Source organism: Tachypleus tridentatus, chromosome 13 (assembly GCF_004210375.1).
Source record: "Tachypleus tridentatus isolate NWPU-2018 chromosome 13, ASM421037v1, whole genome shotgun sequence".
Lineage (NCBI taxonomy): Eukaryota > Metazoa > Arthropoda > Merostomata > Xiphosura > Limulidae > Tachypleus > Tachypleus tridentatus.
In genome coordinates, this window is record NC_134837.1 from 210694864 (window position 1) to 210714378 (window position 19515).

At 36.6% G+C, this 19515-nt stretch overlaps 1 protein-coding gene across 1 annotated transcript; it reads left to right on the forward strand.

Moving 5' to 3' along the window:
- The first annotated feature begins 10735 nt into the window (after nucleotides 1-10735).
- Nucleotides 10736-15888, forward strand: LOC143240745 (uncharacterized). Its single transcript, XM_076483704.1, has 2 exons — nucleotides 10736-11232; nucleotides 12645-15888. The coding sequence occupies exons 1-2, from the start codon at nucleotides 11103-11105 to the stop codon at nucleotides 13691-13693; spliced, it is 1179 nt and encodes a 392-aa protein (XP_076339819.1). The 5' UTR covers nucleotides 10736-11102; the 3' UTR covers nucleotides 13694-15888.
- The last annotated feature ends 3627 nt before the right edge of the window (nucleotides 15889-19515 follow it).

Consider the following 19515-nt stretch of genomic DNA (forward strand, 5'->3'; position numbering starts at 1 on the left):
CAACTGAGGGTTAATTATGACGGATTTTCACTGTTTAAAAAACTAATCTTGTCCAAATAAGCTTGGGGCATATCATTCACCGTCGCCATTGAAAACACTAATTAACATGCGTAGGCTTTAACTAGACCGCCAACTTGCTAAAGAACGATTTCACTCACGCGTCGATTTCACGTTCAGTTATTAAAAAGTGCGCGCATATGCGCCCCTGACGACAGGAAATTAATAGTTTCCTTCACCTGCACATTAATGACAACGGTAACCAATAGTCGTGCATTTAGTTTTTTGTCGGTTTTCTTTTGTTTTTGAAGAAACATTTTGCAAATTTACGTTGGTTTATTGAAGTTTAATTAAATCGTGTGTATAAAAACAACGACAACGCTAATATATTATTTAAATTCGTTTAGGTGTCTCATTTCAGTTTGACCGAGTTTCAACTATTACTTAACGATATAAAATGAATCTTTACTGTTAACGTTCCAGTAAACACAATACGTAACAGTATTGAAGTTTTTTAAAATAAACCATCATATTGTTTCACGTGTTAACGTTCCCCGCTGGTACAACGCTAAAATGAGGGGTTCGCTTCTCCTCTGTGAGCTTAGCAGATAGTGCGATGTGGCTTTGCTATAAGAAAACATACACACACTTGTTAATATTTTTTATATATAACATTTTGTTAGTAGAAAATCACAAAGAGCTATACAATGACGTGTGCTCTGACGACGTAGGGTATAGAAACCCAATATTTAGCGTCAGAAGTCCGAAAACCAACCGCTGCGCCAATGGAGGGGGGCTATTTTCTACGAAAGAGATTTTTCGGTTGAAATTCGGCTCTTGAGTGCAGTATTTATATCGTATCTCACGTTTATTATTATTTTAAATTTTTTGCATACGGAAGCTCAACGGTAAGTCCGAGGGCTTATAACACTAACAACTGGATATCGATACCTGCGGTTGCCAGAACACAGACAGTCCATTTTTAATTTAGCGCATAAAAGCAAAGAAAAAACAAAATGTTTGCTCTACAAAGCATAAAAATAAATGATTGATTGCCAAAAGTGTTAAAGAAAATCTATGTTGATCCGTTTCTGCACAAGAAAGAACTTTCTCAACTGTAAGTGTACAGTGTAGTTTCTTATAACTAGTCATTTTAAAATATATAATATAGCATCTCCCAAATAGCCATTTTTAAACATATATTTCGTAGTGTCACCATTGTTGCACTTTTCTAATTATGTTATTATTATATCCTAAATGGTTATTTTACTTTTTATATAATGAAGTGTCTCCAACTGGTGGTTGAGCGTCGACAAACGCTGTTGGTCGGAGTTTTCTATCTGCAAGCTACCAGTCACGGAATCGAAGCCCATCATTGAACGTGCTCGCCCTTTCGGTCACGAGGTTGTTATAATATAACAGTCAATTCCACTATTCATTCGTAAAGAGTAGCCTTTTCTTCAGTCTAACAAACACGACAATGAATGTACTTTGTTCATATAAGTTGCTGTTTTGACGATTCATTCACCACAACTTATTGTTACGGTTCCTCGTATCTCAGCGTAGTATTATTTAACTTCACACAAAGTTATAGAGATGTGAGATCTCTGCCAGTCTGTTCCAGATGAGATAAAGTAAAACCTGATCCGTTGTCAACCTACGGTTGGAATCTTAGAAATGAATAGATATTATGAAAGTTAAGTCTCAGTGTATACCGAACATATAAACTATATCACGACTGTGATATGGTCTGGTTTGTTTTGATTTCGCGCAAAGCTACACGAGGGCTATCTGCGCTAGCCATCCATAATTTAGCAGTTTAAGACTAGAGGGAAGGCAACTAGTCATCACCACCCACCGCCAACTCTTGGGCTACTCTTTTACTATTGAGTAGTGGGATTAACCGTCACATTATAACGTCCCACGGCTGAAAAAGCGATCATGCCGGGCCTTCACGACTGTCTTTTCAGTATCTTATTTTAAATAATAAAACTAAGATGGAAAACTAAGTTTTTCGAAAATATACTCCATATTATCATTGATTTTTGTGGCAGTTCAATATCAAGATATTTCGCAGATTTCAGTGATATTCTGTTTCGCTTGTTCTCGAATTAAAAATAAAATTATTTCACGAATGTATTCAGTTAGCAGATGTATGGATATTTATTCGGTCTTCAACACCTTACTTTTGGTGGTTTGAGATTATTTTTGGCACCAGTTAATGGTAACGTAATAAACATATTGTTTCTTTGAAGTGAATTACCTACCCCTCCCCCCACTGGCACAGCGGTATGTATGCAGACTTACAACGCTAGAAATCGCGTTTCGATATATTTGATGGGCAGAGCACAGATAGCCCATTGTAGAGTTTTGTGCTTAATTACAAATAAACTGGCCCGGCTTGGCCAGGTGGGTTAAGGCTTTCGACTCGTAATCTGAGGGTTGCGCGTTCGAATCCCCATCGCACCGAACATGCTCACCCTTTTAGCCGTGGGGACGTTATAACGATACTGTCAATCCAACTATTCTTTGGTAAAAGAGTGGCTCAAAAGTTGACGGTGGGTGGTGATGACTAGCTGCCTTTCCTCTTGTCTTACACTGCAAACATAGGGACGGCTAGCGCAGATACCCCTTGTGTAGCTTTGTGCGAAAATCAAAACTAACAAACAAATGAACTAACAGTGATTTACCATAACGTGTTTATAACAGTCAAAGAAACAGCTTATGTTGTTGGTACAAATTAATATTTTATGAATAAGATTCTTCCATGTTCTTAAATAAAGAGCCACATATCTGTAGTTCGAATTATTACTCTTAAAGAAAAAAGATAATGTATTGTTATTATTGACATAATTTAAAATGACTTCATATCTTTGGTCTGAGGTGGTAAGCAAGGCCAGTGTGTAATTTTCGAGTGTCTTTACTTATTAAAGCATTAAATCAGAAAGTGGTAAGTCTAGGGACTTATATCACCGGGTTTCGATGTCCAAGTGGGGGATACAATAGAGATATTTCATTGTATTACTTAGTGTTAATAAAAACAAGTAAAGACACTAAATTATTTTATGTTCAAAATTAATGTGTCCATTCTCTGTGTGAGTCATGAGTTAAGCCTAACTTGTTTGAAGTTCTGCTGCAGCAGACGTGTTTTAGAAATATATATGCTAAAACGGCTCGTTTGGGTTGAGAAAATATTTTACATAGAAGAGCGAACAACGTTTCGACCTTCTTCGGTCATCGTCAGGTTCACAAAGAAAGAGGTAACTGACCGGAAGCTGACCACATGTTTGGAAGGGGTTGTGTAATTGAGTGTCGGAATGTAGAGGGCGGTATTAGATGTTTGAATATATAATTTTATTTATTATATTAATATAGGTATAAAGGCGTTCCTTTGTATTGGTTTATTTTGGGTTTAAGTAGTTGTATAAGTAAGGCTTCTTTAATTTTGCTTTTGTTTATGCTTGTTTCTTTATTTAGCATTTGAGTGCCAGTCACCTCTTTCTTTGTGAACCTGACGATGACCGAAGAAGGTCGAAACGTTGTTCGCTCTTCTATGTAAAATATTTTCTCAACCCAAACGAGCCGTTTTTGCATATATATTTCTCTACAAGTGGGTTTTCTCGACATCACAAACGTGTTTTAGATTTCGTGTTACATCCAGAAAACTTATAGTGTAGGACTTTTTTTTTAGCGAAAACTACGTCATATAGTTTGGTATATTTTTGCCATCTTCAGCTGGTTTACTTATGATTTAAGGAACTATGATATCCAGTAAGGGTATTTGAATACATAGATAAACATCACATGTGGGATACTGAAACAACAATGTGATTTTAAACGTGAACGTAAATTCCTTTGTCAGGTATCGTCAAATCACTCCAGCCAAACATCTTTAGTTTCAACTATTCTATGTATTGTAGTTTTATCGTACACAAAATACTCAAAGTTAAAAAGCAGAACGCTTTACTCACAGTTGACTAAAACCTATCAACCATATCGTGCAGAAACCGCTAGTTAGTGCATCCGGGCTATTTCTGTTGTCCATATGGATCTCTTGAATGTTACGATGTTCGATTCTGACGCATGCAAAACATTGAGATTGATAAAAATTCAGGAGACAGAGAGAGTTTTAATTGATTGAAATTGAACACAAAACTACACAACGGACTTTGTTTGTTCTGCCCACCACGGGTATCGAAATCTAGTTTCTAGCGATGTGAGTCTGCAGACATACTGCTATGCCACTAGGGGGCTACAGAGAGAGAAATGTAAATTTCTTTATAAGCCCAACTCAAGCAGCGTTCGATAAGGTAGTCGTTAATTCGATAGGAAATAATCTATAATTAATAATCGAGTCTTTTCAATACATTATGTGAAAGGAGATTGAGATTTTTGCTACTACAGAGGGCGAGAAAAGAATCGTTTTATATAAAACAGCTTTATTCCGAGTGCACGTGACAAACCACGCCCACCAATCGTCAAACAAAAACAAGTTTTTTTTTTTATATTACACGAAAGAAACAGCTGGACTACGAAGTTAGAATTTGTATGATATATCTCGCGGCCATATTTTGTTTTTCTCTTTCTTTTCGTTTTGCCCCTTCGCCCTCATGTCACTAGGTATAACGGAGTTTCTTGATAAATATCTTTCCGAGGCCTCGTCAACTTGCTGTTTTGCCAAACGCCCTCTGGTGTACGTAATGGAAGGCTGTCATCCTTTAAAGTTCAATACGTCTTTTGCGGGACCTAAGCCTGAGTGTAATTTTGACAGCAACGTAAAATATTGAGACTCTTAGCGTGAATTATGGTGTTAAAATGAACAGTTGGTAGTTAGTTTCATGAGCACATAACCGGATTAACCATATCCAAAAGTTTCGTGCGAATTTCGCGCAAAGCTACACGAGAACTACCTGCGCTAGCCGTTCCTAATTTAGCAGTGTAAGACTAGAGGGAAGCCAGGTGGTCATCATTATCTACCGCCGACTTTTGGGTTACTCTTTTACCGACGAATTGTAGGATTAACCGTCATATTATAATGCCCTCACGACTGAAAGGGCGAACATGTTTTGTGTGACTGGGATTCGAACCCGTCATTCTGGAATTACGAGTGAAGTGTCTTAACCACATGGCCATCCTGGATCTTCCTCTGTGTATGTAATAAGATGTGTAGGAAGTAAGTAGACGTGTGTGTAAGTAAGTACGTGTTAGCTGTGAATAATTTACATTACGAATATGACAAAAATGATAAAATTGTGCATAAGTTTCAATCATAATAAGGGTTTATTTTGTTTCTACAAACAATGCAGGGCTTATAATCAAGATTCAATACCTGCAACTTTGCGCTCAAATTCGAAGAAACTAACTATACGTTGGCTGTAATGATTTATTTTCATTATAACCCGTTTCTAATAGACAGAAGAACAAACGAATGTTATGTATTTAAAGGTACTCTAGAAGTTAAGAGAATCTTGAATACTGTAAAATATAGGATATTAAAATAATATTATATTTCTAGCAATGCTTTAAAAGAAACAGTGGTATCGAGGGGTACTGAAACCCAGTTTGTAGCGTTATGAAAAACAACATACTCCGTGAGTGTAATAATTCGATTCTTTAAAGTGGTGTTGGTAACAGGAAGTGGTTTACATGGACATTAGCCTCCCTCCCTAAGTGGCATAGCTGTATTTTTGTCGACTTAACGACGTTAGATTCCATGTTTCGATACTCGTGGTGGGCAGAGCATTGTGTTAAGTTTCAGACAAACATACGTGTACACTATATATCTAAAGTACATTGAAAACGGTACAGTCAACAAGCTTATGGTATGCAATCTTCATTAATGATTTCTTTTATTTCGTAGCTACTAAGGAAGACAACCAGTAAATCATCCTCACTAGGGGACTGACTGTCATTCTTATTATTCATATATAGCTTAAAGTTCGGAAAATATTTTGTGGTATTTAAAGGTACTCTAGAAGTTAAGAGAATCTTGAATACTGTAAAATATAGGATATTAAAATAATATTATATTTCTAGCAATGTTTTAAAAGAAACAGTGGTATTTTGTGGTATCGCAAGGATTTGAACCCGGCTCGTCATCTCTAAAATCAACAGCTGTGCCACATGGATAACCCGCTCCACCTTAATTCAAGGCTCTAGTTAGTGGAATGGTGAAATATTGATAAATTTCAAAACATAAAATATAAAACAACCATGAAAACACCAGACAAAAACTTATGGAAGGTGATGGTAGTGGTGGAGAGCAGCCATTTTACGGATGACCCCGAAACTAACGACAAAATAAACAGTTGGAGACAAAGGTGATATAATAAAGCTACGATGTTCCTCTCAAAAACTCTTTTTCTTCCTCTCACGTTCACTCACTCCCTATCTGCATTTTTTTTAAAGAAAATCATTATAAAAACGCAACAACAGCTATTCTGAATTAGAGGAAACACCGCTGTTTAAAGTTTTGAAAATACTGGCTTAAACTATATGGATAAAGTGATGATTTGGTTAAAGATAGGATGTTCTTCCGTAGAAAAAAAAAATTACCCGTCATCCTCCACTTCCATAATTTTTCGAGCTACCTTTGACAAGTGTTAACAGAGCACGTTACACTTTCTTGATATTTCGACCATTTATCACTGTCCAAAGCACGTGGCCACGCTTGTCGTGTGCGTTTCAAGGAAATGTGTCAAGATAAATGAGACGTTAGAACGATTAAAAACATATTATTTTTCTTTATATATCTTTTTATATCTATTATATCTTTTTATTGCCGAGTTAAATAGCTAGAACTATGTCAGACCATTTACGTTTGTAACCATTACTCAATTAAGGTGTGAAAATGTGTGAATTCCAAATCGAATTGAAAGTCGCGTAAGTAGTTCGTGAAAATAAAACAAAAATGAAACTGTTAAAGAGAGGTACGGAAATGATGATATAGAACTTAAGAAGTACAGGTCCAAGACTTTGGGCAGAAAAACTGGACTCGGTCAAAATGTCAGAGTTTTGAAAAGAACAACTGGAAACGTAAAACCTCTCGACGTTTCTTCGCGACGGATAATTTAAATAACGAAATTGTTTACTTGTTTGACGTCCCGACAAATTCAGGTGGTTCGAGCGCTCGACTCGCAATTAGAGGATCGCGAGATCGAATCCCTGTCACACCAAACATTTTCGTCCTTTCAGCGGTGGGAGTGTTATAAAGTTACGGTCAATCCCATTATTCGTTAGTAAAATAGTAGCCCAAGAGTTGTCAGTGGGTGGTGACGACTAGCTGCCTTCCCTCTAGTCTTACATTGTTAAATTAGAGACGGTTAGCGCAGATAGCCCTCGTGTAGCTTTTCGCGAAATTACAAAACAAACAAACTTGCTTCAGAGCTGAGTTCCGACTGTGACGAGCGACTTTCTAAATTATCCAAACTTAATTTGTCTACAGAGCAGGTTTAAGAGTAACGCTTAGGAAAAAAAAAAAAAATTTTCTAACAGCCACTTTTATGACACACTACAAGCTGACTCCCATCAGCTCAACGATTTTTAGTTGATAACGTTAAAAATATGGTTTCATAAGTACTTTATAGATAACTTATCGTGTTGTTGTGCACATAACATTAAAAAAGCGAAAACGGTTAGTGAAGTAAGAGAAAAATGGAACAGGCCAGTTAATAATCCTTCTATCCACCCACTTTCAGTACGATACAATACAATCCATTATGACGTATCATAGTCCGTTACGTTTGGATCGTTCTGTATAAATAAGAGATACAGCAGGTCCAGCATGGCCAGGTAGGTTAAGGCGTTCGACTCGTAATCTGAGGGTCGCGGGTTTGAATCCTCGTCGAACCAAACATGCTCGCTCTTTCAGCCGTGAGGGCGTTATATTGTGAAGGTCAATATCACTATTCGTTGGTAAAAGAATAGCTTAAGAGTTGGCGGTGGGTGGTGATGAATAGCTGCTTTCCCTCTAGTCTTACACTTCTAAATTAGGGACGGCTAGAGCAGATAACCCTCCTGTAGCTTTGCGCAAAATTAAAAAAAACAAACAAACAAAAGAGATACAACTGTTTTTTTTGGCTTCCTATTCTAGAGGGATATTGTATTTTGCTGTAGTATAATTTTTCATTTTATCTTTCTTTTGGTTTTATTCACCATTTTTTATTTGCTTGGAGTTTTACACATAACTGTCAGTTTGCAAACACAATATGATGTACTCCATTTTAATATTTCTTCCTCGGAGATTAGAAATATATAACGCTAAGTTCCAGGGCTCGATTCCTGCACTGGTAACAGCGCAAAAATCCCATTGTACTGAAGAGTAAATAAGAAACGCATGTTCGTGGCCGTATCAGTATGGCGAGGTTTTCTTGTGTGATTCTAATAATTAAGGTCTGAGAAACCGTGTAACTCTGAAATATATTAACCATCAAAAGTATTTCTAGATGTTAAAAACACACGTTTAGTTATATTAAATAACAGAAGTGTTGTTATATTAAACAACCGAAGTGTTTCTATAAAGACATTAAAAAACACATGTAAATAGTTTTAAAATTCTCAAGTGTTGGTTTTACAGATAGTTTTGTTCTGAAATCAGTTTGATTCCACAGTAGTATGTTTGATTGTAGTTTATCCCATCGTGTTATGCCATTTAATTCACAGTGTATGTGATAAGCTAAGTCCGACGTATAGCTTGAGATTAAAATAACAGTAAACAGATCTGCTTTTGTGATCAGAGATCATGTAAGACCTCTGTTCCCAGTTCACCTGTTTCTGATAGTAGCATTTCGTGTGCAGAGAGGAGTAGTTTACAAAGTTCTTTCTTTAGACGTATCATATAACTTAGAACAGGTTGAAACCCTAAAGATATGACGCTAGAGAATGTTGGTCTCCTGGGACTGGGACACAACACCTTATATTTTCTCTATGTGTGAGTGAGAAAATGTGAAGAACTAACCTGTGTGGATTCCAGAAGATCCTTTGACACGTTCCCACAACACCTTGCGGCACAACAGCCCTGTCTATTGACTGAATGGGTGGTAATAATAGAACTTGTTTGGGTCTGGTCTCAAACGACCGGCCATATCTTACAGGAACTCACCATTTCTATTTGCCAGTCAGAAACAGGTGAAATCGTATCGTAAGATGGGCTGCTGGCTCGTGACCTTCCACCATTGTCCATTTCACAAACTTCTCACGAAGCGCAAAAGGGCTTTGTACCCTAGGGCCACTTGACCCTTCGTTCGCTTTGGACACAATGATTCAAGACAATAGTGAGTGGAATGTTGAAATAGAGTGTCCGCGGGACTTCCGCTCCTCCGGGTGTTTTCACGTCGTGTCCTGATCGACGGAATACCTTGCCGGTGGACATTTATTGCTAGAAACGACTCGGATTTACCTCACTAACCCAATACATACGCACACAAAAAAAGACTGTTATGGTATGAAACACAGACACGATGGTTTGCAGCGTATGCATTCCTTCTACTATACGATTCAAAAAGTTGTTTTTTTAAATAAAAACTCCATAATAAACAACAATCGTACATGTCGAGTAGATTTAACAAAGTATCGTGGTTTCTTTAAAAATAATTAGAATAATTAATTGAACAAATTTTGAAGTTAATAGTTTGGATCTCGTATTTATTTAAATAAAATAACAGCTTTACCTACCTCGTAAAACTAAAAGAAAAAAGAAAACCTTTAGTTTCGTAAAATAAAAGGTTCAAATACCATTTTTATATATACATATATCAAGCAAAATTAACGAAAGTTTAGTTTCGTAAAATTTGCTAAACAAAAGCTCTTTAAAACTTACAAATAACGTTCATTCAACAATAAAGGCTGTCGTCATCCTGAATAAACGAAAATGTAGTCCAATGTCAACACAATAAATATTCCTCCGTCAAAAAAACAAAAACAAAAGAAACACAAAATAATTTGAGCGCCACCTGTCGAACAGTTTAGGCATTATAGTGTTTCAATACAGTATTTTGGAACGCGCTTTTTATTGCATACACATGAACGTGCATAATGCCAGTAATATAAATTTTGCAAAAAACAAAATCATCCTTTATGAGTGTAAAACATTTGATAAATGGGCTGGCAAAATACATATATCAACTAAGCGTAAGAGTAGTTGTACCTGTTGCGGTAAATGTATTTCACTTACGAATTTTAAGGTGTCCATCTATCGGGTTGTTTTAAAATAAATTTGGAATAGTGGTATCTCAACACTCACTGCAAAGCTTGAAATAACTCGAAACAGATCAGAAACGTTTTATCATTTGTGCTTGCCACAGAATATTTAACCGACACCACGTAGTTATTGCATATTTTCCCAACCACCAAATTACCAATTTCAGGTCACACGGACTCTGTGACGTCTTTATTAAGATACAGGACAGAAGATAAGTGACGTTGAAAAAAGCCAACAGTGCACCGATTAAGGTTTTATTGGTTGTAACTTGGCTTTTATTTCTTTGCGTTTTTACTTGCGATGTGAAATTGTTTTCACATTTTTGTTCAGAGATACGGTAGTAACAACAGCGGCTATTTTACAAGCTCAACATATGTAGTTCGAATCTGGAGAGCCCGAAATTGACACAGGGCAAGTGATTGACGGAGTTTGGCCTCAGTAGGCTCACGGATATATAGTACACCTGTTTCCGACGGCCGTTCTGCGGCGCTGTGTGCGTGGTTTTTCCGCACAAAAGACAGAACACAGCCGCCTCAGTTCAGGGGGTGCCAATTGGATAGCGGCCGTCGACAGGGGGCTACGGCCATCAAACTATTGGCTGAAACGGTCTGCACCTGCGAGAGGGAGGGGAGATAGAAGCGATCGGAACACTGAAAGCACTGGCATGCGAAGAGAAGGCCCAGTTCAATAATCGTGCCACAAGACGGAATTGTGTTTAACGCCTGCGCGCAGTATACGAAGAAGCCATCAAAAGTTCATCGTTGAACGATAACATCAATGGGCCAATAACAGTTTTCGAACCTTGGAAGGCGTGTAACAACTTCTCGTCAGGAACGCAGTGCCAAAGAAGGTACTATCAACCAACTAGTCTTTCTGGCCATACATAACACAGCACAAGACGAAAAACATGCCAAAATCATTCCTCATTAAGAAGAACCAGCTCACCCGAGGATTTTCTGGAATAAAACGGCCCGAAATAAAGCAGGGAATGGACCATTGTTTTCTACCCTTGGATCTACTGTCACCTCAGGCCCAAGGTATTTTTCACTTCAGTACTCAATGACTTATATGTGATAAATTAACGTCTTTTTTTTAAATAAATAACTGTAATATGATAATCTGTTCTGGAATGCTGTTTTTATTGTGATAATCTGTTTTAGAATAGAGTTTTTATTGTTTATAGTATGTTCTAGAATACAGTTTTATTGTGATAATCTGTTCTAGAATACAGTTTTTATTATGATAATCTGTTCTAGAATACAGTTTTATTGTGATAATCTGTTGTGTTTTTATTGTGATAATCTGTTCCAGAATACAGTTTTGTTGTGATAATCTGTTTTTTTGTTGTGATAATCTGTTCCAGAATACAGTTTTTATTGTGATAATCTGTTGTGATAATCTGTTCCAGAATACAGTTTTTGTTGTGATAATCTGTTCTAGAATACAGTTTTTATTGTGATAATCTGTTGTGGAGTAGTTTTTGTTATGATAATCTGTTCCAGAATACAGTTTTATTGTGATAATCTGTTCTAGAATACAGTTTTATTGTGATAATCTGTTCTAGAATACAGTTTTATTGTGATAATCTGTTCCAGAATACAGTTTTTATTGTGATAATCTGTTCCAGAATACAGTTTTTGTTGTGATAATCTGTTCCAGAATACAGTTTTTGTTGTGATAATCTGTTCTAGAATACAGTTTTTATTGTGATAATCTGTTGTGGAGTAGTTTTTGTTATGATAATCTGTTCCAGAATACAGTTTTATTGTGATAATCTGTTCTAGAATACAGTTTTATTGTGATAATCTGTTCTAGAATACAGTTTTATTGTGATAATCTGTTCCAGAATACAGTTTTTATTGTGATAATCTGTTCCAGAATACAGTTTTTGTTGTGATAATCTGTTCCAGAATACAGTTTTTGTTGTGATAATCTGTTCCAGAATACAGTTTTTGTTGTGATAATCTGTTCTAGAATACAGTTTTTATTGTAATAATCTGTTGTGGAGTAGTTTTTGTTATGATAATCTGTTCCAGAATACAGTTTTATTGTGATAATCTGTTCTAGAATACAGTTTTATTATGATAATCTGTTCTGAAATACAGTTTTATTGTGATAATCTTATTCAGAATATAGTTTTTGTTGTGATAATCTGTTCTAAAATACAGTTTTTATTATGATACTCTGTTCTAGAATACAGTTTTATTGTGATAATCTATTCTGGAATATTGTTTTTATTATGATAATCTATTCACTGTATAGAATGTAATTGATTGTTTTTATACATTAGTCAAGTTATGGTGTTATTTTAACACATTGTTCATTGTGCTTGTTGTTAGCATTTTATTTTAATATTAAACTAATAAATCAATGTTGAAATTATGTATGAGATAAGAAGTTTATTATATTCCAGTAATCTTATAATGACGTTACTTTTACATTATTTCAGATAACAATGCTCCTTTTGACCTTAGTCTCAAAGCGAGACTAAAACATACAACTGATAACGTTTCCGTTCAGGATGTCCAGACAAAACTACTTTCTCCCGAATCTTACCTGAGAGCCAGCTGCCAGTGTGAGCTCTGCCTGCCTGTAGTGGCATCACCCGAAAGCTCATTGTCCTTGGAATCCATCAGCCTAACTGGTCATCGGCCATCTTGGTCTCACCGACTCATTCCCCCTTATCTTCCTTTCAACTTTCCCGTATATCCTCGTCCCCAGCACTACATCCTGCCACCATCATTTTCCGATGTTGTTCCCCATAGGACTTCCCCCTGTCGGCCGGATGACCTAGCCTCTCCACGTACCCTGACCTGTGACAGAGTGTCTCCGCAAGGTTATTACGATGGCCAGTGTTCTCCACCGTCTCAGTCTCTAGGCTTACAAGTGGGCAGTGTTCGACAGGAAAAACTTTACAACTGGTTGCAGGAAGGAAACAGGGGCTCAGTCTCGTCAGGGTCACCTCGTGAGGGTTCCGATAGTGATTCAGGCCAGGACACGGGCATAGGAGAGAAGCCAGTAAAATTAGTCGAAAACTCTCGATACCAGTGTTCTGATTGTAAGAAGAGCTATTCCACTTTCAGTGGACTCTCAAAACATCAGAAGTTTCATTGTATCACCTCAGGAAAGAAGTCCTTCAGTTGCAAGCACTGTGACAAGGTCTACGTTTCTCTCGGAGCTCTCAAAATGCATATAAGGACTCACACCCTCCCGTGTAAATGTACTCTATGTGGAAAAGCATTCTCCAGACCCTGGCTGCTCCAAGGTCACATTCGGACGCACACGGGAGAGAAGCCCTTTTCCTGTCCACACTGTAATCGAGCTTTCGCTGACCGTTCAAACTTGCGAGCCCACCTCCAGACACACTCGGACGTCAAGAAATACAGGTGTAAGTCCTGTAACAAGACCTTCTCTCGCATGTCCTTGTTGGTAAAGCATGAAGAAGGCGTGTGTTCTGAGACCACCCTGGCGTTGCCCGACGCTGACTGCGTGGTCTAACGCCATGGGGTCAGTTTGACTAACACGAGTTTTACGACATTTCGATGATTGACTGAGGTCTGTTTACCCAATCGGAGAATAACGGCAGCTCGAAGGGGCCTCCTCTACAAAGTAAACTCTAACTTGTTTCTGTAACTTCAATAATGTACATATATTGTTACTTCAATTTTTGTGCATCCGTAAAACACCGCTTGTATTAACGACATATATTTCACTTTCATCAAGATTTTCAAACATCCTAGTCCAATGATTAAGCCATAATTCATTTTACGTATATTACAGACGCGAACGTTTTGTGCCAAATTTAACAATCGCTTCACGGAACAAGCCTTGATTTATGAAAACAAGGGGCGTTTATTTGTTGCTTACTGCAGATTTAGTGCAGCACGTAAACCGTGTTTTGTACAACAGTCATCTCCTCTTTTATTGGTTAAGTTTGGTTACGCCATAACGTAATGCGTTGTTTCGTTGTAATTTACTGTCTAACGTACCATACCATACCAGCAACTGCATAGCATAAGATCCTACCAAACAACATAATTATATTTTGTTTTATATCAGGTGATTCTGCATATATTAAAGATCTTCATGAGTCTAGAATTTTGAGAGCAAATTGCCTCGTAAATTGAGTATCGCTTATGATGTAGAGACAGAATGATACTTCATCTGGTTCGTGTGGCATCAGTGGATTTGGTGGAAAGGATCCCATCCCATCATGCATCTGTTGCCGGTCAGCTAACGCCCTCACGTTGTGTATATGTGAGTTAAACATTACTGTGGGAGGTTGTTAGGGCTTCGCTCTCTTTAAAGAACTTATTATTATATTTAAATAGAAACCTGAGATGTGGTGAAGGTGTAGAGTTGTAATGATATTGTTTTACAGAAAAGGATAAAAAATCTCATTTGCAGCGAGATACATTTTGTATGACTTTCTTGTGAGATCTTTTCAGTTAAGCGAACATTCCAAATACTTCAGAACTAAAGAGTTTCATTCTGATCCAATTAAAAAAAAATTATAAACAGACATTTCAAGATCTCAGTAAGAATTAGACTTCTCTAAATAAATGGGTCATTGCCACCTAAGAAACTACCACACACGCAAACACTCACACACACTGGTAGTCATTTTTAGTTGGTTTATACTAATTACGGTTTATGCATTTTATAACAAATACAAGTTATTAGAAATAATTCCCCTCTTTAAACAAAGGAAGTTTCATTTCAAGTCCTGGTTGTAGGGTGATGTTATGTTTGACACGATTTGGTGTTTAGTTTTTTTTTTACATGAATTTTTATCTTAATAGTCTCGCCTCAGTACTAGTCGACACTATTGGACTGTCAGATTTAAAGATATTTTATTATAAAGCTAATCATTTTGTCGAATTGCTCAATTGTAGATCAGGCTCAAAAAAAAGCGAGTATTATTTTCTCAAAACTAAACTCACATTTTACTTCAAAGTATTTACAGATATATCTTCACCAGGATGTAAAAACTATAATAATTTGGAGCAAAAATTAGATAAAGAGGAAATGTTGGATTATACAACAACTGAAACAATTACTTGGAGTTTTCTAGTGTGTGTATGTATATATATAAAACCGTTATCACGAGATCTCGTATATGTTCAGCGGAGATAGCCCTTGTGTAGCTTTGCGCGAAATTCAAAACAAACCAAACCAATCGTATATGTTCTAATGGCGAAACTCAGAAAAGAGACACGTCCATTGTAAACTTTGTAGTTTTAGCCCATGGCACGAGCTTATATCTCTCAATAAATATATCTACAATTCAGTAAGTGTCATTTTAAAGTCCTGAACAAGTTGTTGCCTTGAGTACCGAGGATGATGATGTATTCACCTGTAACGAGAGTAAACAGTTATAGATTATTTTTATTAATGTTAATCATTAATTATAGTTAATTAAATTATTGATGATCCAGTAGTACCATGATCACAAAGATCCGGTTTTGTAAATATTGTCAAAAGATATGTGTTTTGACTTAAAGTATATGTGTTCATTCTATGATTTGATATTGACTTGATGATGTTCAAGTATTGGGTCACAATGTGACCCAACTGAACGTACCTAAATACTCACGAGTGTACAGTTTTCTATAAACATGTATTCAGTAATTAAGTTTGATGTTTGTAAATATTACTAGAACTATGAAAATAAAATAATTCAACTTACATCACAACATGTCTGATTACTGACTAAAATTGTATGATCCTGTTGTGTATCTTAATGTCTGATTACTGATTTATATTGTGTGATCCTGTTGTGTATCATAATCTGTCTGATTACCGATTTACATTGGATGATCCTGTTGTGCATCTTAATGTCTGATTACTGATTTACATTGTATGATCCTGTTGTGCATCTTAATGTCTGATTACTGATTTACATTGTATGACCTTGTTGTGCATCATAATCTGTCTGATTACCGATTTACATTGTATGATCCTGTTGTGCATCTTAATGTCTGATTACTGATTTACATTGTATGATCCTGTTGTGTATCATAACCTGTCCAATTATTGACTTACACTGTATGATCCTATTGTGTATCCTAATATGTCTGATTACTGACTTACGCTATATGATCCTGTTGTGTATCACAACATGTCTGATTACTGACTTACGTTGCATGCTCCTGTCGTGTAACTTAATATGTCGAACCAATGTCCTGTTTTTATGATCTTTTTGTATGTTCTAACATGTGTGACTTGTTTTTTCTTTTCACGATCCTGTTGTGTGTCCTAATCTATCTGACCATTATTCTTTTGTGCATGATTTTATGATTTTTAATCTGTCTTACCACAGTTTTACATTGTATGACCCTGTTGTACATCCTAATTTATTCCACTAGTACTTTTCTTTGTATTACACTGGTTGTATAGAACGTTTGGTTAATTTCGTTGGGTTTACAAGGTAGAGGTGAGAATCAAAAACTTGTAAAAATCTACGGTCAAGTTTTAATATAAAGTACAATTTAAAGGGCGGGTGTTACGCTTGTTTCAGATAGATCGATTATTTTTTAATTCAGGTACCACTGATACGCTAGGAGTCTAGAATAGATAAAATAATACTGGAATTGTATGAATGTAACTTGCTATGACAAAACTGATCTTTTCTCATGCATTGGGGTGATTAATGGTTAATATGTCCAAAACTGTGAATCCGAGGATTTATGGTTCAAAACTTCACTGCTGCATAAACTCATTCTGTACTTTGAGGCCGTCGGTATTCTATGAGAGTGGCGGTACAATTCCTACCGTTCAATCTGACAAGATCTGGCGTTAACGAGCTGATAAATCGACTGTTGTTTAGAAAGATAATGTGGAAAGAAAATATTTGTTCACGTATTAATAACAACACTTAAGTAAATCATGAGTTTTATATATATTTCTATCTATCTAACTTAACAAGTTTTAATAAGATTTTAATCGCTTTCAACAAATATAGCTGTCGCCATGTGCATGCACAAAAAAACTTATTAACAGACTTAAATGGCGTCTTGCTACTCCCCCCCCCCCCAGGGTAGAGTGTATAAACCATAACTAAAAGGATGTCTTGACCTACATGAGGACCATGATCGTATGATGAATCCATTTAATATTACCAGCTGGGGTTTGGAAAATACAGACCATTTAAAAATATCTATTTAAAAGTGGTATAAAAACGGGGACTCAGCATGGAAAGGTGGTCAGGACGTCCGAATTGTGGCTTCTAATCCTCGTCACACCAAAATTTGCTCGCCTTTTCAGCCGCGGGGACGTTTTAGTATAACGATCAATCCCACAATTCGTTGGTAAAAGAGTAGCCCGAGAGTTGGTGATGGGTGGTCATGACTAGCTGCCTTTCTTCTAGTCTTACGCTGCTAAATTAGTGATGGCTAGTGCAGACAGCCATCGTGTAGCTTTGCGAGAAATTCAAGATACAACCAATCAAAAAGCGATGACTTGAAATTTTTCTGTATATAAATTAAACCAGATTTATTTATGCTTGAATGACACATACGTGTTATATCCATCAAATATTCTTCTCAAGAAACGTACAGACAAACACAGGTTTAAATATAGCTTTTCGTCTAGTTCAGTCGAACGAAAACAACAATATACAAGTGGACATGTTATTCAATGGGTAAGAAAAAAAACCCAAAAATACACACACGTTGTGGGCGTTGCAAGCCATTTAGATGCATACCATAACACTACCTAATTTATCACCTGTCATTTTTGTAATAAATTGAAAATGAAACGTAAATACAGTAATTATTAGTACACCAGGACAGGCTTCACAATCTGTATAGTGTGTGGTTACCCACAAACTACAGCGAGGTTATTGTACTGGATTGTTAACTGCTAAAATAAGCGGTTCAGTTCCTTCTTCCAGGCCCGTCATGGCCAAGTGTGTTAAGGCGTTCGACTCATAATCCGAGAGTCTTGGATTCGAATCCCCGTCGCACCAAACATACTCGCCCTTTCAGCCGTGGGGGAGTTATAATGTGACGGTCAATCCCACTATTCGTTGGTAAAAGAGTATCCCAAGAGTTGGCGGTGGGTGGTGAAGACAAGTTGCCTTCCCTCTATTCTTACACTGCTAAATTAGGGACGGCTACGCAGATAGTCCTTGAGTAGCTTTGCGCGAAATTCAAAAAGCAAACAAAACAAACAATCCTTCTTCTAGAAAGGTAATAAAATTCTATTATATTCTATAATTCAACGAGGAATTTTACTCAGTATATTTGGAACAAAAAGTGTGTTTTTAAATTATTTGAATATTTGCTCAAAGCTACATAAGGGATAAAAGAAAGCTATCCAGTTAATTGCGCCAAACCGCAACATTTAGTTGCTGCAATCGAATAGTGAGATTTGACAGTCATTCTTATCACATTGTGGAACTTGATTTTTGTTTGTCATAATGCAATTCGAACCAAGATTCTGCACATTAACTATTAAGCCAGGTACAGTTCTGAATGAAAATAAGAGAATCCATAAGAAAAGCAGGTGTTAATGTGCCCTCACTCTTGCCCTTCAGTGGTACGGCAATGTGTTTCCGAACTTAGGTGCCCGAAGTGGGCAGAGCACAGATAGCCCAGTACGTAGCTTTGTGCTTAACTACACACAAACAAAGTTATGCTTTTGTACTAGATTTGATTTAATAAGAATAATACTTTTCTAAGCATTGAAATCTCAATAATTTTATTGAGACATTTTATTTATGAATAAAAATTACAAATATCTTTTTAAATAAGCAGTTACTTAAACTTTTAACGTGAGACTAAAAACAGAACGAACCGATGACACTACTGTCAAATTAGACTAGCACCACTTTTAAGGTGTGTCTGATTTTCTTTGTTTGTTTGGAATCGGGCATAAATTACATAATGAACTATCTATGCTCTGCCCACAACGGGAGTCGAAACTCGGTTTCTAGCGGTGTGACTCCACAGTGTGCCACAGGAGGACAGGTGAGGTTGAATGCTGATAGTTACTGAGACCAAGTTACTACATAACCCAAATCATTGTTCAATCCTAATGAAATTTCCCAGGTGAATTTCAAATCTTAGTGAAGTTAGGTTAAAAGGAGATCAAAAATTTGTCATGGTTTTTTTGGCATCTGCTATCCTCATCCACAGAGCAAACAAATAACATCCCGAAAACAACGGACTTATCTTAAGTAAAGGTGACTTTATTTAATGTAAAATCGAAACTAGGAGCCGGACCATACCAGTAAAGTTCAAGCATAACAAGTTTACTTGGAATATAGATCAACTCTGCTGAGATCGTCCAAGTGTGTGAAAATTCAAACATGGAGT